Source organism: Melozone crissalis, unplaced genomic scaffold, assembly GCF_028551555.1.
Source record: "Melozone crissalis strain CALT ecotype California unplaced genomic scaffold, PUWL_Pcris_2 ptg000019l_1, whole genome shotgun sequence".
In the NCBI taxonomy this organism is placed as follows: Eukaryota; Metazoa; Chordata; class Aves; order Passeriformes; family Passerellidae; genus Melozone; species Melozone crissalis.
This window is the reverse complement of record NW_026535797.1, coordinates 9,956,950-9,976,734: the sequence shown is the minus strand read 5'-3', so window position 1 is coordinate 9,976,734 and position 19,785 is coordinate 9,956,950. Positions and strand designations below refer to the sequence as shown.

At 43.1% G+C, this 19,785-nt stretch overlaps 1 protein-coding gene across 1 annotated transcript in view; it reads left to right on the top strand.

The window, feature by feature from the left end:
- RBM20 (RNA binding motif protein 20) overlaps positions 1-12,317 on the top strand; it is a 97,847-nt gene extending 85,530 nt beyond the window's left edge. The window contains exons 9-14 of the mRNA XM_054276976.1: positions 282-966; positions 2,812-2,910; positions 4,319-4,988; positions 7,340-7,459; positions 8,151-8,272; positions 12,161-12,317. Of these exons, the coding sequence (XP_054132951.1) occupies positions 282-966; positions 2,812-2,910; positions 4,319-4,988; positions 7,340-7,459; positions 8,151-8,272; positions 12,161-12,271 (1,807 nt within the window). The 3' untranslated portion in view covers positions 12,272-12,317. The remainder of the gene's footprint in view (positions 1-281; positions 967-2,811; positions 2,911-4,318; positions 4,989-7,339; positions 7,460-8,150; positions 8,273-12,160) is intronic.
- Positions 12,318-19,785: the final 7,468 nt, after the last annotated feature.

The window sequence follows — 19,785 nt, the reverse complement described above, 5'->3', positions numbered from 1 at the left end:
GTATTAACATATTATAAGCTTTTAATGCTAAACCCTTATGAGATGCTTTTAAGAATGAATGAATATATTCTTGACAGTTCTGTGGGGATTTAGTTAAGCTCTGTGGCTATGACACTGCCTTTTCTCCTGTTCACTGTTTGCAGCTGTGCAGTGCATGTCTGTGAAAGGCCTGGGGTCTCAGGTTCGCAGTCCCCAGGGCAGTCCCCATGAGCCTCCAGTGTACAAGAATTGGTAGACAGCAGTGGGTCAGCCAGTTTCAGTAGCTCCTTTTCCCCCTGCAGCAGGTACGGCGCCGAGAGGCCCCGCTCCCGCAGCCCCATAAGCCGCTCGTTGTCACCCCGGTCGCACACGCCCAGCTTCACCTCGTGCAGTTCACCGCACAGCCCGCTGGGGACCAGCAGGACCGACTGGGGAAATGGGAGAGACGCGTGGGATCAGTCCCCCTACTCTCGACGGGAAGAGGAAAGAGATAGCAGAGAATGGCGAGAGAATGGGGACGAGAAGAGGGACAGGACTGACACGTGGGTACACGAGAGGAAACATTACTCCCGACAACTGGACAAGTTTGATTTGGATGAACGGCTTGAAGGAGGCAGAGGACACCGAGAAAAATACTTAAAGACTGGTTCCCCTGGGTCCCTTCACCCTTTGTCTGGCTACAAGAACAGGGAAGATGATTATTACCGAAAATCCTCTAAGTCAAAATCTGACAAGTTTCAGAGGCAGCTGCAGGATTTACCTGGGAGATCTAAGAGGAAGGAAGAGGCAAAGTTAAGGGAACACAGGCATTCTTACAGTGAGGACACTGCCAGGGAGGAAGCGGCTGAACAGAAGCACAGCAAAGCATCTGAGGGCTCCAGGCAAAAACAAAGTGATAAGAATAAGGTGAAGAAAGCTGAAAAAGACCAAGAAGATGCTACTGCTGAAGGCAGTGATGTAAAGGAAACCAAACCACCTGAGAACGAGGTAAATAGAGATCTAAAACTATATGTAAGAGGAAGTGTAAGTGGTGAAGTAATACATTTTCTGAAATATCTTAGAGAATTTGTTGTGGCTGTGATGCCAGCAATGTGAAATGTTTTTCCATGGTGAAATTAGGGAATGTAGTCACAGAAGAAGTCTTGGGAGGCCATCTTGTCCGTGTTTTTGCCCAGACCATGCAGATCTATTACACTCTTGTGGTATTGGTTATATGGACATTATCATTTTGTGTCTAGCATAGAACCTTTGGGTAACAAATGAGGGGATGGGGTCAGACAGCTGCAAATGAAACCAAGTGACAGTCTGCTATTTGCATGCAGGTTGTGTGTGAAGAGGCAATTGTCCTCCTCCTGACTCTGTGCAGAATGCCCCATAGCTGCTCTTTCTGCATCCATCACCTGCTTCTGCTGCCAGTGAGGAGGATTGAGTTATCTGGAAATTAAGTAATACTTTAAAGAGGTGCACAGTATTTATACAGGGAAGTGGTTGCTGTACTATTAAAATGGGGAATGAACTTTTAATGAGAAACATTTCTTTCTGGATAACTCAACAGAGCAATTGTTTCTATTAATCATGTGTGCCTACCCTCAACTGTGGCTGGCAGGGATAATTCACACCACTCCCTTTCAATATTCTGGCAGAAATCTCCTTCCCATGACAGAAACCACTGAATCAGCTCACCTATAAAATTATGCATTCTCTGGAGAAATACTTCCAGTGGTAAAGTGGCAATGTTTGTGGGTTTGATTCTCCACTGGGAAGAAGTAGGAGGGGGAACACATCCAGTGCTCGGTCTCAGTACAGCCCATACTCACATCTCCACCCCTTGGGGATCTGGTTACTGGCTCTTGGCCACCTTGCCACCCCTGGAGTCCCCCAGGGATAGCTGCTGCCATCCACCCCCAGGTCTGTTGGCACAGGAGCCTGCAGAGGTTCTTGGCTGACCAGGGCTCCATCCCTTGCTTGTGCCTTTGTGCTGGGGGGCCATTGTCGGTTGTTTCTAGTTAACCTTCTTCTCCTGAGGGGCTAAGTTGGTGGAATTTCCTAGATTTGTAACTCACTAGTCTGTAACCAGCAGCAGCACTGCCTCATGCCATAGATAAGCATGTTTGTACCACATTTTATCATCTTTCTCCTTTGGCTGGTGTTTTACTATGGTGTGTGGTTCCCTGGGAGGAGATGTCAGAGAGAAATGTCAGACAGCATCCCAAATCACACTCCTCTGCATGTTTTCCAAGTTGTTTTGCAGTGGCTTTGCTAAAGACATACCACTCTGGGGACTATTGCTAGTAATTTATTTTAAAAGGAAAAAATAGTTTTGTATGTCTTGGATTCACTTTTGCTTTGTCCCTCTTTTACTAAATATGAGGTAGTACTATGGTTTTGTTCTTCCCAAGTATGAACTGTACAACCAATTCCATTTTCAACTGATCCTGTTTCAATAAACAAAACAGTCTAGGTCTTCTGCAGCGTTTAACACTGCTGCTCTCCTTACCACATCTGAGCCAACATAACAAATGTGGGTAGAGAACAGAAGAGTGGAGGCTGGAAATTTTAATGAATTGACATTCTCCCCCACCTGTCTTTCAGCCAATTCTGTGATATAAATTACACCTCTAATTTAGTTTAAAATTCTTTTTCTTAATTCTTATTTGTACAGCTCTGCTAACGGAATTTATTGTTGGGTCTTTTCCCACAGCCTAGTTGACTTGCATAAACTTTAGAAATAAAGAATGTGACCTTGTGAGTGACTTGGCTTCTCTAAACCCAGAATAGAAACATACTAGAGCACCACTGTGTGTTGTATACATGTATATGTATTTATTTTAGCTTGAAAAAGAGGAGCAAGTTCCAGTGAAGAGCTCACCTTCAGATAATAAACAAGGAAAAGAATCTGGAGAGATTCTGGAAAACACAAGGAAAGAGAAGGTTGGTGACACATTGTTGGTGTAGCTTCTTTGAGAAAATGATTGAGACCTCAGGTTTGGTAGAATGTCCTCCCAAATTAAATATTAACCTCTCATGAAAAACCACATAAAGGGGTTGGATGAAGGAGGTTATCAAAATTAGCTTGCCTTATCTTGACCTCTGCTTTAAGGGACAGCTTTTCCTGAAGTCTCCAGAACTCTTTTTTTAGTTACTCTTTGCTCATGTACATTGCTTCACATACACAGCGCTTGGCAGTGGCAGCTGTGAGGAGTGTATGCCCAAGTGAGCTGGGTAACTTGGCAAACCCTGCCCAAAAATAGGAGATGTGGTCAGTTAGTGGGGAAAGAGGGGAGATATGATGAATACTTTTTAGAACATTGGCCTTCTGAACTATAGATAGCAGTCTTCTGATTGTTTCTGGTTTTAATTAAATAATGCCTTTACAGCACCCCTACTGCTGCATTGCAGTCGGGGACAGCAATGTCCCTGGAATTCCTCCAGCTTCATTTCTGTAGGGTCATGGGTTGATGGTCAAATATGGAAGATATTGATATCTGTTGCTGCAGAAAACTGATCTCCTGGCAAGAGCAGTGCCAGCTCACAGTTTTCATGCTGTTTTAGGATTCTAGGAGGGGAAGTGTGGGAATGGCCAAACAGGAGGAGAATACAGATTATTAATAGATTGTGTGTACACAAGGAGTCTGGGAGTTGAAATCTAAGATGCAAGTGTGTCTTAAAAGTGAGATATACCTTTTAATTCTAAGACTTCCCAAGTCCAGTATTAGTGCCTAAGTCCTGTAAGTCTGAAACAGCATGTATGAGGTATTTCAGAATATGTGCCTTGGGGTATAACTGTAAACCTGCTTTTTTTCCTAAAATTTAGGCCAGTGGCTCCCAGCACAGTCCCTGCCAGAGGGATCTTGCTGGTGGAAGGAAATGGCTGCAGAGGGAAGCCATGTTTTCTCAGTCACCATGTGAATTTAAAGGACCTGGTCCAGGAAAGAGAAAGCCACAGTGGCTTGAATGGGGTTCAGTATATTTTCATTGCACTGAGAAGGAGGCAGAGGAGGGGGATCACACAGTAGCATCAATTGGATAACAAAGTGTAACACATTGTGCCTTGCTCTACTGCTTACAGAAAAGCAAGGAGCAGGGGACTGGAGAGACTGCAATCCCCAAGGCAGTTACAGAATCTTCACAAAGAGAAGTTTATGTGATAATTCAAGAGATTTTTTTGTCCTTGTGCATGAGATTTAAAATCACAGCACCAAAGCATATCACTCTTTGAAACTAAAACACAAGAGGAGTTAGACATGGCCATATCAAGGTTTTTCCTGGTTTCAAGGACCACTTTTTACAGTGATTAACTATAATCACCAATCTCTCAAATGTTCTACATCTGTGACAGGACCGAGACTGGGAGAGTGGAAGTGAAATAGAAGGTGAGACCTGGTATCCTGCTAACATGGAGGAATTAGTGACAGTAGATGAAGTGGGAGAAGATGATTTAATTATGGAGCCTGATATAACTGAGCTTGAAGAAATAGTCCCAGTTGATCAGAAAAATAAAGCTGCTTCAGAAATATGTCCCTGTATGTCAACCATGTTAGAACTGAAAAACGATCACAGCCACTTAACAAGAAGTGACGACAAATTTGCCCATAAAGCTTTAGAAACAAACTTCAGAACAGCAAAGGGCAGTGCAGCTTCTAGTGGCTGTCAGGAAGATGATGAGGATGATGATAATGATGATGCTGTAACTGAAGCATCAAGCCTAAATCTGGACCCTGAACAGAAGCCAGAGGAGTTGAAAGAAGACCAATCTGCTAAGGAGTCTGATTGCCAGCAGAAGGAAGGAAAAATTGATAAGAGCTCTGACACTCGTTTAGAGCCTGAAGATCACCAAATACCTTCTGTTCATCTGAAAGAAGAGACTCTCCAGCTCCCTGATACATTTATAGATGATTACAAACAGATGGGATCACAAGGAGCCGAGAGCAGAGAAGTTACGGAAACGCTCATTAAAAACGCTAGTGAAGAAACAAGACATGGAAGCCAAGAGTGTCCAGAGGCCAAGGGTAACTACTGCTTTTTTCCCCTTCTGCCTGCAGAGAGCCTTGCATGTTTTCTCTGAGGGTAGACTGAAATTTATTGCTAACAAGAATAAGTGTCGTTAATAGTATCAAGGCTTGTCCTTGGAGCAGCTTAGTAAAAGAACCCCAGTGCCTTCGGCCAAGCTAAATCATTAGAGCCTCTTAGATGAATAGTGTAAAGGAAATATGATAAGCAGCTTGCAAGCTTTCTGAAAGGCATAAGCTGCTATAATTGTCATGTCAAGGTTCACATGAGTTTAGCTGAAGTCTTTCAGTGCCTTGCTAAATTTATTTTGAATTGTCAATGAAATGAGTGACAGTCTTTGAAGGTCAACAGAAAAGTATCTGTAATGTCTGGCTGGCTCCTGGACAAGGTGGGTATTCTTACACACTGTACTGAAGCATTTTTAATATGGATATTGTGCATAGATTGGTACTTCTCAGTCCCTGTTCATGCAAATATATGCCTTTTGCCAGGACTTGCCTTATCATGTCCTGTTCTACTGCATGCTGCCTTTAATATAACTGATAGGATGTGCTGTGAGATAATGTCAATAAATGTAATCATGCTACCTATTTATATTTGTCGGGAAAAAGGGGATCTTGAGGCCTGAAAGTCAGTTCAGTTCCTTATCATGATACTTGAAAAATGGGCTGTGCATAGTGAGATGAAGTGAAAAACTACATTGAGTATGTTGGTCAGAAATGCTCTTTTTTAATTGCTGCCAGAGCCCATGTGATGGACAGGGGCTTTTGAAAAGAAGCTGATGGAAGATTTTTGAGAGTGCAATGCTGGAAGCATTTCATGTGAGCATCTGATTTTGAGCTAACTTCTTCCTCCAGGACAGATTTGAAACTCATTGGTTTTTAATACTTGCCTGATTGGCCTGAAGACACCTTGCCAGACTTTGCATGTTTGGAGATAATATTGCCATGGGACTGGGCAGGGCAAAGTTGGCTCTCCTGGGCTTCCTGGGCAGCCAGCTGATGAAAGAGTTGGGTGTCTCAAGAGCATATTTACTAGTGTTTCCAGCATCTCAGCTTCCAGCTTGTCAGCAGGGAGCCTGGAAGCTCCAGGGCCTCTCATGCTTCCCAGGTTTCAGACATGGACTTGTTATCTGGGATCTGCTGCCCAAGGCTCTAGGCCCTCTACCAATGCAGCTGCCAGCTCAGAAGCACAGAAATCAACTGAAGTGGGGCTTCAGTTGCTGCAAAGGCCCTGAGTGTCTAAGCTTGCCAGCTTACTGGGGGTCTTCCAGCTTCTGCTGCAGTAATGGAATCCTGGGGTAGGTTTAAAGTTAACTTGAAAGCCAACCAGTTAGGATTTTATATTATTTTATTTTAAATCATGCAATAGACATATTTAAAAGTGAAGAAAAATTTATTCTCATAGCCAGAAACTGTAGATCTTTGAACTATAGACTTGAAAGACAGGAAGGGTTTGGTTTGGGCAAAAAAATGTTTGTTTTATAAGAAAATATATCCCTTATTTAGATGAAATTTTCAATGCAATAGAAATTTTGCCAGGGCAAGTGAGGTAGTTCTTTGATGTAAGGACTGAAAAAGAGGAATCAGACCAGTTTATCTGTACTTCTGTAGCTCTGTGATAGCAAATTGCTCTTATTTTAAAACAAAATTAATTCATATGTTAGGAAGGGACATAATCTGTTCTTTTGACTGGCTATATCTACCTCAGCAAACCAACCCAGTGTTTCCACATCTTGAATCTCCTGCTGTGTCAATTAGTGTCAGCTAGCAGGGGCCAACCATCCCATCCCTACTATTCAGAAACCAAAATCTTTTAGTGGCTGAGTGCCATAAAGCAGGAACTATCCCTTGGAGAGATGAGGATGGGAGGAGTGGCTCCAGGGAGAAGATGCCAATGATGCTGCAGGGATCCTACAAAAGGCAGCTTTGGAGAATTGCATTCATCAGGTCCTGCTGCCCCCACCATCCCATCTCAGCAGTCCCTGTGTCAGCCCAGCTGCAGCACTGATCATGCAGTAATATATGTGGTTACAAAGCTACAGTCAGGCCATGCTTCTGCCAGAGGTGTGTAATGTTATAGCTCTGTTTATAGACTAAAATACAAAACCCCCTCCAAACATAGCATTAAATTAGAAATAGAAAAATGGTCTGCTGGGAGAAAGCAGAGTGACTGCACACCATAGTACAGCTGCTGGAGTTGCACTAAACAGGCCTCTGATTGGAATGGAAAAGCATTTTTTTCCTGATTTTACTTCATTTATAGATCCACCCAGAAAGTGTTCCCAAGAAGCTTACAAACATCTCTTTAATAAACTGTTTTCATTCAATGCATTTATTCATTTGTTAAGCAAATTCTAGGTACTTGGAAATGAGATCTCTGGAATTCCCGGAGGTAGAGCCTAAACAAAGGCCCTCTGCAGCAGGCTGGGAACAAGAGGACGTCTTCACCGAGCTCAGCATTCCCCTGGGTACGTTGGGCCGCCCCCTGCAATACCCAGGGCTTACAACAAGATGTCACTTTAAGGCTACTTGCTATATTTATTTCTCAGAACAGATGTGAGGAGAGAAGGAACAGAGCCTATGACAGACGGGTAGCTGTTGAAAGAAACAGCCTTTTGATTCTAGATCATTGCTAATTCATTCCAAATGAATGGCAAAAGGCAGCTGATGGGATGAAATAAGTTTCTTTGGACTATATATGAAATATATATGAAAAATTATTTAGTAATTTAAAAGTCTTTGGCATAAAGCATAAACAGAAGTATTTGCTTTACTCTGTAAATACTGATTATGAGCAAAACACCTGGAAGAAGTACATCCTCAAAAGCAATCTGTGTAACTTGAACATGTATCTACTGCTAAACAGTATTATTGCCTTTCTAGCCCTTGAGGTTACAGAGTGAAGTTTCCAGTCAATATTATGACAAAATAGATTTTAAAGCATGTATATCTAAGAGAGAAGAGAAAAGGTATGTTTTCTATACACAAGATTTAAAAGTGCAGCTCAATATTGCAAAATTAGGGAAATCAGGGTAGTGATTCAGTCTTCCTATTCTAATATTTAACTAAGTAGCATGTGTTTTTCTTTGAAAGCAAGTTTATTATGGGAGGGATAGGATTTCAACTGACACTTTAATGTAATTCAGAATTTCTCAACAGGCGTGGAATTCGTGGTGCCTAGAACTGGGTTTTACTGCAAGCTCTGTGGACTCTTCTATACAAATGAAGAGACAGCAAAGACAAGTCACTGCAGGAGTACTGTTCACTACAAAAATCTCCAGGTAAAAACACACCTGAAGCTACCTAACAACAAGCTTGTGGAATGGTTTGTGTGTAAGTTGGATGATGTGATAAAAAATTAGTTTTTAGTCTGTAGACAGAATTCAGATGAAGTGAAATTCAGGTAAACAAACTTTTCAGTAGTTCCAATCATTAGCATGCTAATTTCTTACTCTCAGGTCCTTGAAATCAACTTCTGGATCATAGGTAAATTGAGGCCAGGTGATAATTTGATCTTCTCATCTACATTTGGTCCTTGTGACTAGCCCAGCATGCAAGTCAGATGTTTAATTCCCTGTTTCAGAGGGTCCCAGATGTTTCTGTCACTGGGAGTGACCCCAGCAGTAGCAGTGTTCAGTACATCTTAACATCAGGAGCATTAAACATGGCATTTGTCTGATAACAGAGCCATTTCTGTGTTGGTGTGGGTTCTCAGCGTGTTTCAGCTTGCAGCTCTCTGTGACACACGGGCTCTGTCAGGCATTTCCTGTGACCTGCTGAAATCCCCTCCCTGTGTGCAGAGCAGCCCTGCTGGGTCATTTCCATCGGGATGTGCAGGAGCATGTCAGTGCTTGTTGCTCCATAAGAATGTGACAAAAACATGTCGGCAGTTGGTAACAGCACAGGGAGACCATGTGTGCCTGCAGTTCAATCAAAGACCTGCCTTTGTCACTTTTGAGAGGCACCATCAATAGAATCAGTCACAACAGCCTGAGCATTGCCTGTCCCAATGTCCCATGCTCAGGGCTCCTCAGAGGAGAAGGCCTTGGCTCCCACCCCCAGTCCTGCCTGTGAGCAGGGTGTGTACACTGCACACACACTCGTGCTGGCATTCTCATACTCTTAGCAAAAGTCATGGCAGAGCAAAGCAGAGCTGCTCCTCCTTTCTCTGCTCCTTCCCTCTGCCCACAGTAACTGCAGTAACTCTGCTTCTGTTCAAGTAATAGCTCTCTTTCCTTAGCTGGCTAGTAGGCATTGATACTCACAGTCAAGTAATTTTTCTGGGAGAATTTTCTTCTTGGTTTCCTGAAGTTCCATAGCTGTAATTATACAAAGGCCTCTGGCTTCCAAAGGCTTCCTACAGAGCTCTGAAGCTTGCTCATAATGGACCCTCTAAGTGCAAGCTTGAAAAACAGGTGCCAAGTTTGCATTCCTTTTTTTGCTTCATACAAAAAAACCCAGAGGGATTCACCAGAGGTGGCACCACTCAGTGCAGGCTGTGTATCCCATGCAAGTCAAGTCTGTCCCTAAGAAACTCATTCTAAAGAAAGATTGCAGCTCCTGCCCCTGCCCCTGGAAATTGGTTCCGTGTAAAGAAGAGGGATTTTTCTTTTTTAATTTTCTAACTTATTTTGTTAAAGTCATAAGAAACAGGCCCAACTAAAACTGACTTAGTGTGAAAATAACTTCTTTTTCTCCCCATTAAGGCATTTCCCATGAGTACTGTGGTAGATAGCTAACACTGACTTGAGATAAAAGAACAAAGACTATAAAAGCTGTTAAAATTAAATCTGCCAAATGCAGCAATAAAAACAGGCTGTTCTGTCGAGCCATACCTCTTATCTTGCTGCATACAGGAAGTAAATGTCTTGTCCAACTTTTGCCTGCTCAAATGGAAACTTAGAAAATTTCAAATCACTGTTCTGTGCTGCTAGAACCCTTTTAGTCTCCATAATGATCTTTTATGCATTCTGCAAGGAATATGAGGCTTCTCCTGTGATGATGCAAGTTAATGAGTGTATCCACCAATGTAGGAACTAGGGACTCTGTAGTGCAGCTATGGGAGTGCTGCTGCAGTGTTCCTGTTCTCCTTCCTGAATGCCAAATGCCATCACCCAGTGACAACAACAGTGTCCCAAATTGTGTCACAGCTTTGAGTCTTTTATAGCTGATTTGCTACTTGTTGTCTCTCATGTGATCTCCTTGAGCCACATCCAAAATATATGTTCAGTGTTTGGATTTGAATGCAACACTGAACAGCTTGTTTGCCAATTTTCTTCCAAAAGCCTTGTTTATATGGTGATAGTTTTGTCTTGAAGTAAAGTAGTCAACTTTATCTAACTACGATGCCCCTCAAATAATATCAATCACTGATTTAAAAAATCAGCTGTTTCTTTGCCAGCCTTGCAGACTTTTTGTAATTTTTAATTCTCTTCATCATAATAAATTATTTTCCCAGGTGATATTTGTATTTATGGATACACTGCAATTCCCATGTCAAAAAAATCCATATTTTTGCCATCCCTTCCTCCACTTCCTCCAGCTACCATTCATCTGGTGGAAGCTACCTTGGCAACTCAGTGCAATATTTCATCCTGTTTTCCATTGGCTTTATGCAGTATTTGTCAAAACTTGTATTTAAATGAAAAAAACATACATTTTTTTACTTGACTTCCATTTTGCTATATATTAATCTGAATCTCAAATTTCAAATCTGGTGTTTGTGGTACTCATGATAGCTGGCAAAATCAGCTAAAGGTAGTGGATAGAACTCAGTCTTACTTTGGTCGGTGCTCATGAAAAGCCCCAAAAGCTTGGGCTATCTGATGCAGGGACAAGTGTTAGTGATTTATTACAGTTCATGCTGTACAGAACACATCTCCCTGCCTTTATGGTCCCTATATCTCTGTATACTACTGTAACATTTACTCTGGCTTTTTGCCACGTGGAATTTTGCACCCAGAGATCAGGACTGGGAGTTGTGTAATTTCCACAGCCCAGTCTCTCTAGTCAGAGTAATAAGGGTGCAGTCCATGGGTATGTCCATTCATTACCGTTGCTGAGTAACTTTCAGATGAACCTCTTATATTCAAAACTTGTATTTATCTGAGAGAATGTGGCAATTCTAACACAGCCCTTAGGATTTTTACAGCCATTTCTTATTTAATCGCTTCCCCATGGATGCCAAAGACTAAACTGTACTCTGGGGAAATCCTGCAAGTAGAGAATTTTGCAGTGATGTGAAAGGACCTTTTCAAAATAAATCAGCATGAGTAAATAGCTAGAAAAGTAGTTTTATGATCTTAATAATGTGTAGATCAGTTATTCTTGAGTATAATAGAGGTGATGTGTGTAAATCATTAAAAAGAATACCACTACATTATTATGCTGGAATTTCCCAGGTGTCTCTGCACTAGCTGTTGTTGAAAAAGTTTCTTTCCATCCATTTCTATGTCTGCTGACCTTGAATAAATAGTTTGAGCAGTATTTTGAGACCCATACCCATTCATCTTCCATTTTGTGTGCAGCTCTGCCAACTAAGAGCACTGCCAAAAGGCTGAAAGCCTCACTGGCCATGTCTGTTCTTTTAAATCTCAGGGAGTACCCAAAGCAGTGAAAGGCTTTATCTTAGAGAAACACAATAAAGGTAAATACTCTAGCCAAATTGCTAAATTGTGTTGATTATTACTGAGTGTGATTATTCCCTTAAAACAAAATGTTCTTGTACAAAAGGTGTATCTCTGAGCTGGACATGCTGAGAATATAACATATAAACTTTAAATCAAGACTCTGAAATCACATTTATGTTCTGACACACCAGAATTGTGTTGACTCAGTGGAGTTAGTTCCTGCCCTGTAGCACAGGGGAGTAGAGAAGAGGTGAGGTCTGGTCACACAGACTGATGGGGAGTGGAGTCCTGGTTCTGTCACCAGTTCCCCCCGTGGCACACAGTAAAGCTCTGAACTTCTGAGGCTCTGCATGTATTCAGCTAGTTTGCCTGACACAGCCATATCTTCTAGCTTGAGTTTTCACCAAAATAGGGCTTCTGTGTGCTTTCTTTTCCTTTTGAGATATTGGAACAGTTAGAGCTCTGAAGAGGCATAAAGAATCCTGTGTTGAATATTTCCAGTTTTGGTAACAATGCTTTGGTTTTTTAATGTGATTGCAGAAGTATCTATCCCAGCTTGCAGAAGAGAGCCTGAAAATGAAGGAAGAAGGCAGCCCTCGGCCTCAGGATGACACTGGCATCGTTCCTCACTTTGCAAAGAAAAAACTATGATGCAGATGAACTGGAAGAGCTGTAATGAGTGAATGCTGATACCTTTTTTTTTTTTTTTTAATTTCTATGATATAACTGTCAATTTGCACTGTACAGAGGAGGGGAAATAAAGAGCATGTTCCATGCATCTATGCCCAGAGTGCCATTAAAAACCAAAATGCCTGAAACTGTTTCCCACGGTGAAGCAATGCTGGCATATCTGTTAGAAGTGGAGCAATTCTTTCTCACACTCTGCGTGCTGGGAGTGGTTTCCTAGATTAAATCAGAATTCTCAGGGATTCTTAAAGTTTTAGTTCTGATGTAACATGTCAGGTCAGGTGGAGTACTTAGAAGCACTCAGCATCCTCCAGTGGACGCTGGAAGGAAAGGAGATGTGACTATTTATAGGCTTTAATGTTGCTTAAAATATCTTCAGCCATTTGCCCCAGTGAGAAGTAGGATTTGCATAAAAGTAGATTTTGCTAAAACTAGTGAGTAGATGGCATAATGTAAACCCCATCAGCACCCACCTCCATGTCTTAGAGCTTGGTGAAATGACAAATGTTTGTGTTGTCAAGCACTGACTGTACACTGGCAGTGTTGTGTGAATTCTGGGGGAGCCACAGTCTGTCCCAGGGACCTCAGAGCCTGAAGCCAGCACAGCAAGAGCAGTTCAATGCACGTGCTGACAGCCAGCCTGCTCTGGTTTCAGCATTTTCCATGGTGTGGTCAGGGTGTTCTCCAGGGACCGTTGTGTTTGAAACTCTACTTTTTGATAATTCTAAAGGGTGCCAACTTTGAGTCTTACAGACTTGAAATTCTCATGAGAGGCTTTTTAAAGTGCCACATGTTTGGACCATGTCTCTTTTAGACATTTTAATCAAGATCCTTGCTTTTGGGGTCTTTTTGTTTTCTTTAAAGCTTGCTTTTCCTCAGCTTGGCAACGTTGAATTTTCCTGGTTTTTATGGAAAGACGCCAGATTTCTAATATTGTTTTTGTATTTTATTTCCCTGAATTTTTTAAGGTGAATACAACAACTGATGGCTCACAGAGCACTGCACTGAGAACACAGGATGCACCAGCAGCTCTGGCATTATTATGACCTATTGTTTCTGCACAGTTGTTGCTTAGTATTTTGCAAAGTCCCTTTGAAATGCACTGTACAAGTTTCTGCTTCATTTCAATAGGGCTTTGTGTACTAAAGTGAATACGCATGCAAACCATTGCCAGGATTGATCCCAGAGTTTATAAAATGCCCTGTGCAATCTGGGCAGATGGGGATTTGCAGGCATTTCTATTCTTTGCCTGACTCTAATATTCATCACAGTATGTTCTGTAAAAGTTGATGGTACTGGATGTCCTCTTTAGATGTTGTGCAGAGGAAACAGTTTCCCAGAAGGTTCTAGCTTTTCCGAAGAGTGACAGGGATGTTGCACAATATTGCAAAGTGGCTAAATTGCCAAAACTGCTTCCACCAAAGTATTTGTTCCATTATGTCTCGTGCCAGCAGCTGTGCTCGTTCTCTGAAGTGCCCTGTAGCCAGGCAGTGTCTCTCAGAGGTGCCTGGTGCTGTTGTCTGAAGCCCTGTTCCATTCCATGGCCTGTGCTTTCCACTCATTTTTACCAGAGGTAGGTTCAGATTTCATAGTTGGAATTCCTGCTTCTTGCAAGCTGAGGGATTCTTTGCATCTCAGATTCAGATAGAGCCTACCAAACAACAAGGGGAAATGAAAAACATTACAGCCTAAATCCTCCTTCGTCCAGGCTTGAAGTATATTAAGACTTGTGTCCATCTGTCATTTAAAACAGCTAGTTTAGTTTTAGTCTTGGGGGGATTTTTTTTTATTGTTTTGGCGAGGGCTTTGTTTGGTGGTTTCTTTTTTTGGTTTTTTTTTTGTGGGTTTTTTGGTGGTTTTTTGGGGGGGGGTTGGTTTTTGGTGTGTTTTTTTTTTTGTTGTTGTTTTTGTGTTTTTTTGGTTTTTTTTTTTTTTTTTGGGGGGGGGGTTTGTTATTTTCCCCTATGAAGAAGAAAAAAACCCACCAATATTGCAAACCAGGTATTTTTCCTTCAAGGGTTGGGTTTTCCTTTGACTGTTTGTTTTTCACATTGCAGTGAAACTTGAGCACAGGGCCATTAGGACAAGAGCTTGTATTGCAGGCTGTAAGATGATGAAAATGGCAGTAAAGATTGTGCAATTGTCTTCTAAAGTGCAGCTCTCTAGCTGGTCATGTATCATCTGAATATGAAGTTCCCTTCGTGCCCTTCAGCACAAACTGAACACAAGGGAAGGAAATCAAGCATCAAATCTTTGAAGCTAACCCTGCTATCAAAGTGGGGCTCTCACCAGCCTAATGGGAGCTTGTTAGACCATGTGGTTAAGCTTAATTGGATGTGAGACATAGCTGACTGTATATCAAAGTCATATGCCTCCAGCAGCTTTATCCCCAGGTAACCTCAAATGAGAAAAGTATCACTGTTATTATTCTTTATTTGTAGTGCAGCAGAAGCTACAGGTCCACTGCCTTTATTATAGGCAAGGCACAAATCCACAACAAAGACTTTCCCAGGCCAAAGAGCTTTAAATCACACTTTCTGAAAACAGACAACAGGTGGATACAGGCAGGCAGGGAAAGCTGCAGGTAACCATGAGATTTTGACTGGCAGCAGAAGAATAATTAAAATGAGTGTTTACCCAGGGGCTTATTTTTGGATTTATGGGGGATGATTCAAACTACTTTCCCCCTCCTCTGGTTCTGAACCAGGTTCACTCCCATTTTTCACAGCTTGCAATTAACCTCCTTTTTTCCCCCTAGACAGTTGCATTAGGAATGCAAAATTCCTCCTTGATACAGTGGGTCTTGGTATCCTTTGGTCCCCAGCCATTGAAGTTTCAGTCTCCAGAGGTGGAGCCTTGACCGAGGCTCAGCAGGAAATGTCCTGGCTCCAGACACCTTGTTTGGGTCTCAGCTACAGGCCCTTGCTTGCCACTGAGGAAGGAGGTGGCTCTAGATGGCATCTCTGCCCTGTGCGGTTTCCTCTTCTGGAGGGAGATGACTCAGGTGAGCAGTGCAGGTGCAGAGCCCAGCCCCACAGCCCTGAGCAGAGCCAGACATTTGTAGGGCTGCTTTGGACACCCCATCCCTTTGGGCTCTGTCCTGACAAAACAGCAATCTGCAAAATCCTGGGAACAGCCAAATGGGCACTTCCCCTTCTGAGAAGGTCCTTCCTCCCCAAAATTTCAACAGTTGAAAGCAATGCCAAGTCTCAATTAGCTCCTAATGATGCCCCTGATCAGTTTGCAGCCTGGTGCACTTTGAGAACTCAGAGCTAATCTCCTTCCCTCTCCAACAGGCCATCATGCAATGCTGACAGGCACTCCTCAACTTGTCTCTACTACCTATTCTGCTGAGAAAGAATTCTGCTGTAGGCAGCCCCTTACCTTCCTCAGCTTGTGTAAAAATGTGCTGTTTCTTTTGGTTTATTATATTAAACTCTTGACTTTTTTTAGTTGGCATAATTTGTCATCACTATAATCCACGCTCTTTATTTATATATATATATATATGTATATAGCACAAAGCAGGCTCAGGTCTAGCCAAACAAATATTGATATTTAAAAAGGAACTTCCTTAATATATCAAAACCATTTCAATACATCTCAACCAAAGATTGCACTTTTGTAATAGGGACTATGTTTTTAATCTCTGTGAAATCTGCATTGATCTCAAATAGTCTTTAATGTCAATCTGCAACCTACTTCCTTTGAAGAAAAAAATGAAAGAATTAAACATTTGCCCCATTAGATCAGACAAAGTTTCACACTGGCTTTAACACTAAATTAAGTGTTAGGCTGGTTATATTCAGGGGTTTTTTTCTGTTCTCTAAGGATTAAGGCTGTGATTTGTTGAATTATACTTGAACTGGACCAGATGTACTATTTATTGAGCTTATATAATCTTGTTAATTTAAGTTTTGGTTTGTAAACAGTTGAAATTTGTTAGTACTTGTTTAATTATGTAGGACCTGTCACCAATATTAACTGATCTGTGTAACTGATTGCAAAGTGTTTCAATTTGTGTTTCTTAAAAAGAAAGATTTTAATAAAGAGAATTATAAAGCATATACATTGGTGGGCAATTGACCCAGAAACAACATGCTTCTAGCTTCCCAGGGGATCTATTAAAAATCAAAATGAATAAAAGATAGTTTAAGGAGTAAGAATGAAGCAGGGGTATAAAAGGTTTGCTTTTAAATATAATTTTTACAAGTTGTGGTTCGTGGTTCTTGCCAGGGAGCTCCCACTGTACAGATTGGGAGTGATTGCCATCAGCTGGTGCTGAAGTTGAAGTGAGCACATCTCAGCAGTTCACTCTGTAATTATCATTAATTGTTATTACCCACTCCTATCCCTCTAGATAGGTCCTTACTTCCCTTTTTATTTCCAAATGAACTGGGCAACCTGTCTGTTCCCACTGGCTTTTTGCTGTCTCCATCCAAGTTGTCTTCTCAGCCTTCTGAAAGCATCACATAAAATATTGCCCAGCCAGGAACTTTCTCCATGCCATCTCAACCTGTCCCTTAAGTTTACCCAATTCTTTTGTTTCCCTTGTGCTCTCCCTCTGCCTTTCCTTATTTTTCTTCTTTTCAGCAGTGTCCTCCCCAGTGTCACCCCAGCTATACGAGGACCTTTCCCACTCTGGCCTTTTCCTGGCTCACCACCACTGCACCAACCAGAGCTCCTGGGAAGAAATACTCAGCCTCAGCCAGGGTGACCGAAAGACATTCCTGTACTAAATATTTAAAGAATGCAAAGAGGACAAAAGCTGAGGGGAGACTTTATCACCAGATCTGATAAATTCATTCAGTGGAAAACACAGGGAGGAAAACTGAGACACCAACGTCTGGTCCACGTGCAAGGCATGGCATGGGGCACTATCAAAGCATGAGCTACACCTCCCATCCCCCTCTCTGGGAGGGAAATGGGTCCTGTCTGCCCCACTGAATGGCTGGGAAAATTCTGACTCTGCAGCTTGTTAAATCAGTGCCTTTTAAGTAACTGTTTTGCAGGTGAGGCACACATGTCATGTATTTTAAGCGCAAATGGTTTCAGTTCTTCTGTCCTGGATGTACTGAAACCTTTGTGCATTGGAGCTGTGAATCTCTCGCTCTAGAAATCAGGCAAATGAAATCATATATTCATACCAAAGGAAAAAAACATCCAAACTCTGGTGTTCAAACACAATGTTTCAAGTCCAGGTTTTGTCACACTTAATATTCTTGCTGGAAAAGGGAACTCGGGTCTGGAAAACTTCACAGGTGAGCAAAACATCAGCTTGGCCTTTTGACACAAGGCTGTGACTGAGCTCACTTGGACAGCCAGGCTGTGAAACAGCAGGGCTGCCCAGCCTGCCCACAGTGCAGTCAAGGCTGTCCCAAAACAGGAGCCCTGTGTGGGAGGCTGACCAGGAGGGAGGGCAGGGGCATGCAGGGAGCTGGGCATGGTGCTGCCTGCTTTGGGCCAGGCTGACGTGGGGCCTGCCTGGGGCACGCTGCCCTCGCACATCAGCTGGGCTGGCAGGCCCTGTGTGGAGCAGCCTCCCTTCCTGCTTTTTCAGTGCCCTGGGACTGTGCTGTGTTTGTGCAGGTGGCAGCAAGGGCAGCCCAGAGAACAGGTTTGCCTTGGTTACGTTCCCACGTCCAACTCCAGCGGCCTCCACGGATCCGTGTCAATAGGTCAAGCTCTCCTCACGTGCTTCGCTCGCTGATGCAATGCTGCAGCACGAGGCCATGGGAGCATGTGGTATGTGTTCATGGAGGGGAAGGTCCCTTGGCTGGGGACAAGAGGGGGCTCTACAAGAGACAGGGATTCTCCCTAAAACACCTTGGTGGAACTAGCTAATGCAGCAGTGGAACACAAAATACCGACGAAGATCAGCATTCAGCGCCCTGTAGTTGAGTCAGGGGAAGTTTAGGTTGGATATTAGGCAAAGGTTCTTCACTCAGAGAGTGGTTGGGATCTGGAACAGGGTCAGGGAATTGGTCTCAGCACCAAGCCTGACAAAGTTCAAGAAGCATTTAGACAAATAGCACATGGTGTGAATTTTTGGATTGTCCAGGAGTTGGACATGATGATCCTTGTGGATCCCTTCCAACTCAGAATGCTCTGTGATTCTGTGATTGTCACTGCATGGCCTGACCTGGTGGTCAGCAATCCTTCCCAGCTCTCCTGCCATGCCCCTGGCAATCTGGCCCCTATCATTTTGGAACAGTCTTGTACTAACCTGACTTACTCATGGTACCATGGGAACCTCACTCCCCATATGCAGAAGTGAAAGGAGCAGAAGTAATTTCCATTTTTCCCCCTTTTTTTTACCTGTCCCCTTTTGCTGCCAACGTCAGGAGGACCCTGGTTGGTGCCACGGGGGCGTGGGAGCAGGCAGGGGAGCACTGGGGCCACCAGGATCCATCTCCCACACTGTGAAGATGATTTTCTTAGGGCTGATCTGCACACAATTGCATCAGCCTTCTGCAGGGTGAGATTTCTAATCAGATACCCAAAGCCAGCAGCTCTCTCAGTTCACATCAGGCCTGCTCTGGTTAAAGGGCTGCCTGTCAGGAGCAGCACTCAGCTAGCTACCTGAACTGGCTTCCTTTAAACTGAAATAGGAGCATACATCAATTTTTAATTAACTGGATCATCTGAATGAGTGGGCACGTCCAAAAGCTTTTTGTGAACTAGAAAGCTGCGTAGGGCATGCTGAATTCAGCCTATTAAATGTTTAAATAATTGCCAGGCAGAGTCTTGGACACTATTCCTCAAGGTAACACAGTGAAGTATCAGCAGCACAGCCCTGGGTCAGGAGGCAGCTTTCTCAGCCTAATTTCTTCCCTGTGCCTTAGAAACAAAGGCTCTTGTTTAAAAGCTGTCCTCCCCTTGTTCCTGAGCCTTGTTTGAGGACACGCATATTAGTTCCACCTTCCTTAAACACTGCCTTGGTGTCTTTAGAGAACACAGGAAGCCTGTTTTGTTTGTGGGTTTCTTCTCTGGCTGGGCTGCTTTTGCATTGCAGCTGGTTTATCTTTGGCAGATAGCAACGTGTTCTTGGCAGCACATTTTCACCTTGAGCTCACGGGGTGTAGCCACACTGTGTTTTGCACACCTGTGGTGGAGGACTAGGAAAATGTTGCCTGTTTGTGTCAGTGCTGAGATGTAAAGACCAGTTTCACAGCAGAACTGTTAGTGCATTGTAGAGGTACTGGCTCCCAAGGTGTGGGCACACTGGAGGGTGGGTGTGCATGTGTGTGCATGAGCAAGGCTTGTGCTGCCTTGTGTGGACTTTAGCACTGAGCAGCTGGCAATGGGACATGCTTCTCCATTACAATCACAAGTAAAGTTGTTTTGGTGTGCCCAAGCTGAGTTTCTGACCTGCTTATCTGCCCTGCTCACTGTCACCTCCCACAGCACTGTCTGTAGGTGGAAGCTGTGGTGACAAGCTTGCCAAGACTTGGCCCCACCAAGACATTCACAGGGAC